Here is a 10,508-nt window from a genome sequence, read left to right on the forward strand (position 1 = left end):
TCTGTTATATCAACCGGTGTCCTGGCAGCTGTTGCTCTGAATCTGCAACAGCTTTTTCCTCCAACTCACTTTTTATATTATATGACTGCAAACCTATACAAGCATGTTTGCATGGGGGAAGGTGTGTGTAAGTACTCAGACCTCTCTGACAGCAGGCAAGGAGAAGGTGTGTGAGTCACCAAGCCTATCTTTAGTGACCTGTCATTATTTATAGCAGCTTGTAGGAGGAAAAAGGGCAAAGCAGAGTTTTCTCTTTGTGATCTGCCTCCAGCTTTCCACTAATAATTGTCATTTCTTAATGTATAGGAGCTTTTATGTTAGAGGGAGTGGCTTCAAAGATTGCATTAGTCTTAAAGCAGGCTGCTCTCAAATTATTCCTTCACTTCAGACTGATGAATTGACAGGGAAACTATTGAATTTAAAACCAGCTCCTGGTTTCTCTGGCTTTTATGTATAATTATTTAAAGATGGGTAATTGTTTGTAGGACTGAGCAGTCAATGCCTCCAATGTGATGGAGTAATGCAGTCTACATATAGGTCTATATAGGGCCTTCTAAAAAACATGTTCAAATTTAGTCACCATTTCATTTCAAATCAGCAGTTGAGTATTTGCTGATATTTCTGTGGAGTGTGCTGTAGCATGGATTTTTTTCATGGAGCATTTTTTTTAAATATCCAAAAGAAAATGCAGCTTAGGGACAATACTGGGATTGTAAAGCGGCCAATCCAGGAACTTCTTTTATTTTCACTGGTGCTGATTGAGTGGAGATAAGAAAGACTGCTAGTTTCAGTGATAGTGTTGAGATTATTTTCACTGTTTATTAATGAATATTCAGGTATATTGGGTGATTAAACTATTAAAATAGGCAGTGATAAGTGTTTCTAGAAGGTCTGAAGTATTCTGTGGTCCGTAACAGCCACGAACATCAGAGGACCAATAAGAAATCCCAAAAAACAACTACCGTATTTTCCGGACTATAAGGCGCACATAAAAGCCTTAAATTTTCTCAAAAATCAGCAGTGCCATTGCGTAATACGTAAAGTTCGTACGCCAGCAGCAATAAACCAATCAGAGGATTGTTGTCCGAGTTCTGCAGCATGGCCTCGGTAAAAACCGGACAGGTTTTTCCACGCATCACCGTCCCTGTTCATCTGCGACTCCATGCGCTCCCATCTCACTGCTACTGTGAAAAAGGAAGTGAAACAAACTAATTCGGAGTTTGCCGTCATTCCGGGAGAATTAACAAAAACCGGCCGTTCAAAAAGAAGTTGCGAGCGGCGTGGGAGCGATGGCCGACAGACTGAACACAGTTTACCGAGACGGGGAGGCAGCGCCGGCGAGTTACGCCGCCATGTGTGAATGGATGGTGGATGCCTGGGCGAATGCATCGGCCTTAACTGTTGAGCTTTCGCGAAAGCCGACATCATTGCTGAACAGCCACCTGGCAACGAGACTGACTCCGACAATGATGAGAGGGAACCTGGCATGTTTGATGGCGAAATTGCCCAGCTGNGTCCAGAAACAGAACAGCTGCATTTACTCTGAGCTTAAATTACACACAGTCAGCCTCTGCATGCTAACTGGTTGCACTGGTCTTTGTTTAAGGACATCAATTTAAAGAGGCTGACTGCAAGTTTAAATCACACTATACTTTTCTTCTGTTTGTTTGTTGAAGATGCTTTAAAATGCTTTGAAATTTATGGTTCTAAACTGAATAAATGTGAAAATGTTCAGTTATTCTGACTTTTTTGCTCTATAATGTAATTTTATAACCTTGCGATACTTTATTAACACACTGGAAGCTTCATGTGTTTTTTATTTTAGAACAGTGTACACATTGTGATTTAATTGGGATGTAAGCAGTTTTTGATCCTTCACTTATAAGTTCCTGCTGCTGTAAAGCTTTAAGTTAAATATGGAGTTCAGAGTCCCAATTAAATCCAAACAAGGTAATGTAAATCCTAAACTGCCTGCAATCAGGCAAACCGGCTTATGTGATTCCACTCTAAACAGAGCTTGATGTCCTGACAAGTTGGCTTAAATTACACTGAAAAGGGAAAAGGCCCCTTTTATTTCCTCCCACTCCCGGAGCGGAGCCAGCCGCGGCTCGCAGAGACACCGAAGGCCCAATCAGCACAACGTCCAAACCCCACTCAGCCTGAAGCAACTCAAACATGCAGTTTGGTTCAGAAAGAGAAGCAACTGAGGTTTTGACTTCAGCGCCAGATAAAGTGCATGAGTGATGTGCGACCTCCAGCAGCTCCTCACAAAAAAATAAGTGACCTTCTCCCGATGAGATCTTCCCACGTGTCAGAAGGGATTCTGCTGGGAGTGATTGAACTGTTTGTTTCCGTGTCGACGGGACAATGGCGCTGCCTGCTTCAGCAGCGCCCGGCGACCTGCTGGGTGTTCTTTCAGCTCCTCCAAACTCTTCTCAGCTCCCTGTTGCTGTCTGTGAAGAAATGGAAGAAAGATCTGGAAACAGCAAACCATGCATCACAGCTACAGGCTTCTCATCCATTACCGCCCGTCTTTTACAGAACAGAACTCGGTTTTGCACGCGGGGTGCTTCTCATTGTGTTTATTGCGCTTTTCTCCCCTCTTCATTTGCTCTCAGTCATTACGTTCATGCTTGTGTGCGTGTCTGCCATGGTGCTAAAACACCATGAGGGAATTAGGGCTTTTGCCACCCCCACCTCTCATAAATGTGAAGGGATAGTAAATATCAGGCAGCAGATGGGGCTGATGCTCCCCCCTCCGCTGGAGGAGAGGGCAGAGCAAATGGAGAGCCATCAACAGCAGCAGGAGTCGCCCCAGGCCAAGACGGGGGAGCAGAGGACACGGGGACCGGACTGCTGCTCCGCCAGACAATTTTAGAGACAAATTCTCCCCATCAGCAAGGGAGCCGCACCCCATTAGGAAGCAGCGCCCATAAGGTCATTCTACCACAGACTTCATACACAGGCATGCCGGTTATAAACGGAGACTTTTCTGATGTAGATTTACAAGACAATAAATAACAATGATGGTCTGCGTACAAATGCTGGTTTCATACTGGAACTAAAACCACCTGTCATATTTTACAAAATACATTTTTCAGATTATTTTCAAAAAACCTTCATATTATGTCTGACAAAAAAAAACTGTGATGGAGGAAGGTTTGTATGTTCTGTAGTATCTGGGCTCCTGGAGGTCAGCCTGTGTTTCTGCCTTCAGCTCGTCTTCATCGTTGGTTCTGGAGTCTCATCTTCCTCATGACAACAGTCTCTGTGGTACATCAGCCAAACTCGAGGCCCGCGGGCCAATCTGGCCCACCTTAGGTATTTCTGTGGTCCTCTAGAGTGCAAATAGAACTTCAAAATAACCGTTGTGTGCTTAAATATAACTATTTCTGTCAAATCAAAGCAGTTTTTATTGGTATATTGCAAATATTATTTCACTTTTAGAAAGCTATAATATTTTCTTGTTGGTACCTTTGGAGACATTCATGATGTGGCCCGGAGTGAAAGCGAGTTTCACGCCACTGCTTTATGACGTTCAGGTCAGGCTGGTGTTCCCATGGCGACTGACACAGGTGAGCCAGTACCAATTTCAGCTTGAAAAAGAAACCAGCGTCTTCATAAAGCTTGTCCAAGCATGGAGTGCTCTGAAATGTCCTGGTGGAGGGCTGCTCTGCCTTTGGTTGTGATAAAACCCGATGGACCAGAACCGGCATGATGTGGCTCCTCAAATCGACTGTGGAAACGTCACACTGGACCTGAAGAAGCACTGAGGACGTCTCATTTCCAGATGAAAAGTTAGTTTTCTGAAGAGGATTTTGGACCGCTGAGTAGTAGTCCAGTTCTTTTTTCTTTTGTGTGACGTTATCTCCAGTTCAGGAGTGGCCTAATTAAAGGAACGTTTCCTTTAATTAGGAAACGTTCCTTTAATTAGTCGATGTCCTGGATGGTTCTGTGTGTGTTGACTCCAGCGTTCGCTTAAAGTGAGCTCTGGTTCTGTTCAAATGCATGTGAACGCCAAGCAGACCAGAGACCGCTCCAAAGGCAGGAAGTGGACTACAGCACAGGGCATTCTGGGTAAATCCAACAAAAACTAGCATGCTAGTCTTGCGCTAGATGTGGCTTGTAATTTTTTTTACCAAAGACAAAAAGAGAAATCCTACAACTGCTAAAATCTGACGCCTTTCCATTTCTGTTTCCATTTCATAAAGAAGGAAGTTGCACTCAGTTTCACTTCAGTGTTTCTTGGTGCAGCGCCCCCACAGGAGAGGAGGGGAACAGGTTAACAAATGGTTTGGATAGTTTGTGAAAGAACTGAAATGTAACAAATGTTGCAAATTTGATCCCCGACTGAACCGAGTCTACCGGACTATCAGGTGGAAAAACAGAAATAAAGGCTTAAAATATCATTTGGAGATTAAATTATGTCTTATTTTAATTAAACTGTTGAAAACAAACAACTTTTAATGGTATAGTTTATTGAGATGCACAGCAAGCTTCTGAGAGTCATAACTGATTACATAAATGTTGTTCTCTCATCAATTAACAATCTGTAAACGGGTTTAAATTTATGCAAGCTGCTTCGTTGTTGTTGTTATGAAACCACAAGCATGGAGAATATATGCCAGTATTCCCACAGCAGTATTAGGCTGTCTCCCACTGGGACAGGAGGAACACATGTGGATCAACGATGACACAACACGGCATCTTACTGCGCAGCGGCATGAGCTGAGCGGTGATGTAATGCATCCACGCTGCCTGGATGAGAGGCAGAGAGCACAGGAAATCATAACAGGCCTTATTATTACTGGATTTAACATCTAGTCTGAGATGAGGCCGGTCACAGTGGGGGGTGAGAGGGGGCCTCCACAGCCATGCAGAGCGGTTCTTTGTATAGATGTCACGTCCAACGTTTGACTGCAACATCCAAGCTTGTATGAATGATTTAAGCGTTCAAGAGATTGGAAACGACTGTTTTCCTCTGCAGTAACCCCCAGCTGCTGAGTCGCACGGCTTGGTGACTCACTCTCAGACCTCAGACTGATCTGCATTTGCATTTATTTATTTCAGGAGGAAACGGAGGCAAATTTCAACGGGTCACTAATTTCATTTCAATGTGTACCGGTGACATTAGCCCCCAGCCAATATTTCAGAGGAGCACAAAATCAATGCACAGATCCAGCTGGGAATAGTCCTGGAACCCATTAGCAACTTTGACCAATAGGTCAGGTAAAGTAATGGCTAGATAAATGTTTTATTACAGATTTGCAAACTGACTTGATGTGGTGGCTACTACCTGTGCAGCCGCGCATGGCCAGCATGTATCATTGGAGTGTGTGTCTGCTCTGTGTGAGGCGGATCCGCTCCTGCTGGCCTCATGACACCCTGAAGACGTAACCGATGGAAACCATTGGCTCTGCTGCTAATTATATTCTGCATGACATCATAAACGACGGGGATGTCTTATTGATGTTGCTGAGAGAAATCACAGGCATATCAGATCAGCAAAATCTCTTCACTTATGATATAAACAATATGAATCTAATTTGATGATGTTTTGAGTTAAATTTGCAGCTTTACTGTTTTTAGTATCCTCAGAACGAAAACTTTATTTATTAATCAGGGATTGATTTGGTCAGGAATAAAAAGAAAATGACTTAAAATTAATTTAGACTTTGAGCAATTTGTTGCTATTTAAATTGACTGAAAACAAAGAGCCATTTCTGAACTCAACTCTACTAAATGAAATGTATCAATAGTCAGAAAACCCACATGGATCTTTGAAAAAATATATACTTTATCCAATTTTATAAATACTATTACAGAAAGTTAAAATTTTTATGATTATAAAAGAAACTAATTTTATGTTTTATATCAAAGAGAGAAATGAACATATTTTCTTGGAAAATGAAGGGAAAAGCTAATAGTTTTATGCTAATAATCATAAAAGACTGAAGGAAAAAAAACGATTCCTCACATCTTTTATTCTATTCTTTAAAGATATTTCATGATAACAAACAGCTAAATCTAGACTTTTTCATGAACTTATATTTAAAAGCAAAGCAGAAGTTTTGCTATTTTTATCCAGAATTATTTAGAAAACAGTTACAGTGGGAGGACTGTAAAGCAGCAGATTGCAAAACCTTGTCTAAGAAGTGAGCGTCATTGAGTCAAAATAAAGAATGAGGGATTTAGATCTCTTTTAATGTTTTAAGCAACAACTAAACATCCATTATTTTACATTTTAGCCGTCAGTAACCGGCTCCCCTTCCCCCTGAGCTGCATTCAGACGTTTCCTGGTCTGATGTGCGAAGCTGCTGTGTGCTGAGTGCTTTAAGAGTGGAGGGCTGGTTTTCTGAATGAAAGCCAGGCAGACTGAGAGCTCCCTCACGCTGAGAGCAGCAGCTCCCGTTTCCAGCTCTGTTTCCAAGGGGACCACCACGGCAACCAATCACAGCTCTAACCACTTACAAGCGGGCAATTCAAGTTCTTAAAGAAGCCTCGTCTGTTTTAGGCGAAGTGAAAGAAAGAAAAGAGCAGAGAACACCTCAACACTTCAGTTCAAAACAGTTTTTTTTTTGCTTTTTTCTCCTTTTTATTAAATGTGAATTCACATGTTAGTTTGAGCCCATCCATTTAAGATTTCCGCCTACATACAAAAACAGGCATAATTCTGTCGTCACATCCTTTTCAAAACCGCAACAAATAACACATCTGTGTACATATATTCACAAACTGAAAGGACAGTGGATGGTGGTAGGTACTTATTTATTAAAAAGATGAGTCAAAGACAGATTCACACTTGGAATGTGAAGTAACTACTGCCCAGAACTTCCAACAAAACGTCTCGGCATATAATTAAGCCATATTCCAAAAAACTCGTAATCAAACAAACTTCATATGTAAGACCCACATAAAAAATAAACAATATCTGCTTTTTTTAAGTGCAAGAAATAAAAAATACAGGTTTGTGGTTCATGTCTTTAAAAAAAGAAGGCAGTCTTCAGTTTTTAAAATAAAGTTTCATTTCATGAAACAGGACTATGGAATGTTCTTTTTTTGCTTGCTTGGTAAAATAAAGCCAGGCCACCACTGAATCAGACGTTGCCCCTTTTTTTCTGTGGAACTCTTATTTTCCCTAATTTGCAATCAAGTGTGAGTTTTTGCGGTCAGTTCTGCCCCATTATGAGATCCGAATAACATTCAAATTGATATATGTGTTTTCTTAGCATGCATCACACCACCAGGCCACATTACAGTTGTTTTGTATCAGTTCCAGCTGATTCTGTTTATTTCCCTGCCCAGAGAGGCTTCAGCATCATAACCCGAGATGATGTCGACAGTGCACGAGTCTGTTTTTCCATCACTTGCTACAATTGTTGATGGTCTGTATCTCAAGAGTATATATTGCACAAAAAAATGAGAAAGGGGGGGAAAAAACAGTATGTGCCATAAAAAATACCAAAAAGAAATCCAGTTTCACACCTGCGATCGGGACCCATCCACATATCACGAGTATGATATACATAAACTCCTAACTTTACTATATTACAGTACATATACAATCTTGAAACTAGTTCCAGCTCTGAGGTATGTGTTCCCCATGATGCCATTGTATCGTCTACAAATACTCAACAAATCTGCTCTACAACTGTACAAAACCTAGTTTAAAATCACAAGGCATTTTTGATGCAAGTCTTCTGTTTAACTTAATCCTTAAAACCAGGACTCACCTTGCATGCGTAAAAACAAAGGATAAAGGGAAGAAGTGCCTGAAACTCACTGAAAGCACAGTAAGAACATTCCCTTTTCAACTGTACAAAAATATGCCTGAAAATATCTTTTTCTTTTAAAAAGATGAGGTCTGTTATGTATCAAAATGTTTCCTCCGCACCTGCATACTCTGCAGAGGTTTTAGGCTGCTTGATTTTTCCAAACCAGGAGGTAAAAGGAATCAGTTACAAAAAGGAAAAACCGAACCAAAAAATCAAAAAATAAAAACAAAACCATTTTTGCGGCATTTAGAAATTACACAAACCGTTGAAAAGTAGCATCCTGAACAATCTTCAGTTCACAGATTTGCTTTGAGACAGTCCACAGTCCGAGTTCAGCTCCCTGCAGTTTGTTTTTGTTTGTCTTGAAGAGGATAAGATGCATAGAAGTTCTTCCCTTTGTGGTCTGGTTAAGCTGAGCAGTAAATGCAGACCTATGAGGGAAAAAAATCCAGAAAACCCTGTCATGCTGTCAGATAAAAAAAAGTCTGCAGACCTTGCCGTTTTTTTTTCTCCTCTCTTTTTTTCTGTTACCAGCTTCAGAAGCATCTCATTCCTCAAACCTCACCTCGGATCACGGTCCTCCTCTTCCTCCTCCTCCTCCTCCTCCTCCCTCTGCTAGAAAACCCACAAGAGGCAGGGCTGGGGACAATCTGACCAGGACATATAATTTCATATCTTCCTTCTCTGTTATTACTAGAGGAACAGTTTCTGTGTTTTTTCTTCAGTATGTGAAGACTAAGTCGGAAAAGTTCGCCTCCAGCCAGTCCCCTGCGATCATCTCGCTCAGTTCTGGCGTGCAGTAGTCTGGGAATTCAAAGTGGGAGCCCAGGCTGCCCTCACTGAACGAGTCCAGGTCTTTATCCACCAGAGACAGGGACAGGTTTCCTGAATTGGGGTTGCCCAGCTCGGAGCCCGCGGCGCTCGGAGCGAAATTCAAACTAAAGTCAAACAGCAGGTCGTCCGCGTCCTCCCCGGACGAGGAGCCGCTGCTGCTGCTGCTGCTGGAGGAGGAGGAGGAGGAGGAGGTGGACACCGACCTGGAGGATGCTGGTGAGACGGAGGCAGCGTGCAGCGCGCCCTGCTTGGAAATGCTCTTGATGTTGTAAAACAGTCTATTGTGGCTCCTCACCTCTTCGTACATGCTCGCCCCCTCCGACTCCGCCGAGGAGCTGAGAGTCGGGCTCGCCGGAACTTTGGCGACGCCGTACGGCCTCAGGCGCTCCTCCTCTCCCGCCTTAAAGCCCATCCGGTAGTCCTCTTCATACTCGTCATCGTCGTCCTCATCGGTGAGCTCACTTTTCACAGTCTTTGCAACTTTTATGCTGGGAAACACGCAGTCCTCCGCGTAGCCGTGAGCGGTCTTGGAGCCGCTCTTGGTCTTGATCTTGGAGCACTTCTTGCTGGGAGTCTTGGCGATCTTGCCGCACTTCTCCGGTGACGGCGCCGAGGGTTTGGAGCCGTCCAGCTTTGGTTTCTTCTTGGGTCTGTACTTGTAGTCGGGGTAGTCGGCCATGTGTTTGAGCCGCAGCCGCTCGGCCTCTCTGATGAACGGGATCTTCTCGCTGTCCTTCAGCATCTTCCACCGCTTGCCCAGGCGCTTGGAGATCTCCGCGTTGTGCATGTCTGGGGACTGCTCCATGATCTTCCTCCGCTCGATCTTGGACCAGACCATGAAGGCGTTCATGGGTCTCTTGATGTGCCCGGTGGCCGTCTTGCACCAGTCCGGGTTGATTGCCACGGGGCTGCATGCCATAAACTCGCTCTCCTCCGAGTCGGTGGCCTCCCTGGACATGCTGCCATCCGTCTCGCCGTGGTCCGTGTGCTGCACCATTGTCCGCAGTTCGGAGTCACTTTGCAGTCTCTAACAGCTCCTCACCGCCAGGACGGCTCAGCTTTCTCTGGTTCATCCACGTCCTCTGCTTAACGTGTCTCAAGCTCTGCACTCTTTTTCCAGAGTTACAAACTGCCTTCTTAACTAGTTATCAGCTTTTTCATGTCCCCTGCGTCACAGCCCAGTCATCCAATCCCGCTCCTTCCACTCCGCCCAGCAGACTCAGAAGACTCCAGGACTCCGGTTAACCCTTTTGGTTCCTGCCTCCTCTGCTCTGTGGAGGCAGGAGGCTCTGAGTGGAGGTGGGGATTTGTGCTACATAGTGTCTGGGGCAACACGCCGGGCGAGACAAGCATATTAAACACCCAGTCAGCGCCGCGCTCCGCTCAGCGGCTTTACGCACCGGAGCGCACACAAGCCTGACTTCAGTTTTCTAATAATTTTCCTCATATAATATCAGGAGGTTATTTTTATGATGACAAACCATGTTTTCCACGTGAATTGTGGGAAAATATTGACTTATTGTCCTTTCCCCTCCTCCCTCAGGTTGAAAACTGAAGGTGGCGCTTGGACACTGTTCCAGGCGCCTGCTGCGTCGGTGCGTCTGCTTGTCTGCTAACCAGTGTTATATTTTTACAGCTGGAAACAGCTTCATATCAGCGCTGCGGTGTCATTACCGCCTCATGCATTTTACTCATGTATTAATGAGGAGCTGCGCATTCTGAACCTTCACAGAATCTGATATAAAAAACAAAAAATGAGTGTTTTCTTTTTAGGTTCATTTTAAAATACAACATGTAAAAGTATTTTCTTATTCAAAATATTAAAAACTTTAAATCACTGACCTCTGACCCCCTCCACCAGCAGGCTCCTGTGACGTCACTGCGTTATGTGCATATTTT

The 10,508-nt window shown here is 43.7% G+C and overlaps 1 protein-coding gene across 1 annotated transcript; it reads right to left on the reverse strand.

The window, feature by feature from the left end:
• Positions 1-6,555: 6,555 nt before the first annotated feature.
• LOC103147285 (transcription factor SOX-11-like) lies at positions 6,556-9,894 on the reverse strand. The gene has a single exon (XM_007565537.2). It carries the CDS (start codon positions 9,604-9,606, stop codon positions 8,497-8,499), a length of 1,110 nt encoding a protein of 369 aa, XP_007565599.1. The 5' UTR covers positions 9,607-9,894; the 3' UTR covers positions 6,556-8,496.
• Positions 9,895-10,508: the final 614 nt, after the last annotated feature.

This window comes from Poecilia formosa, unplaced genomic scaffold, assembly GCF_000485575.1.
Source record: "Poecilia formosa unplaced genomic scaffold, Poecilia_formosa-5.1.2 Scaffold178, whole genome shotgun sequence".
In the NCBI taxonomy this organism is placed as follows: domain Eukaryota; kingdom Metazoa; phylum Chordata; class Actinopteri; order Cyprinodontiformes; family Poeciliidae; genus Poecilia; species Poecilia formosa.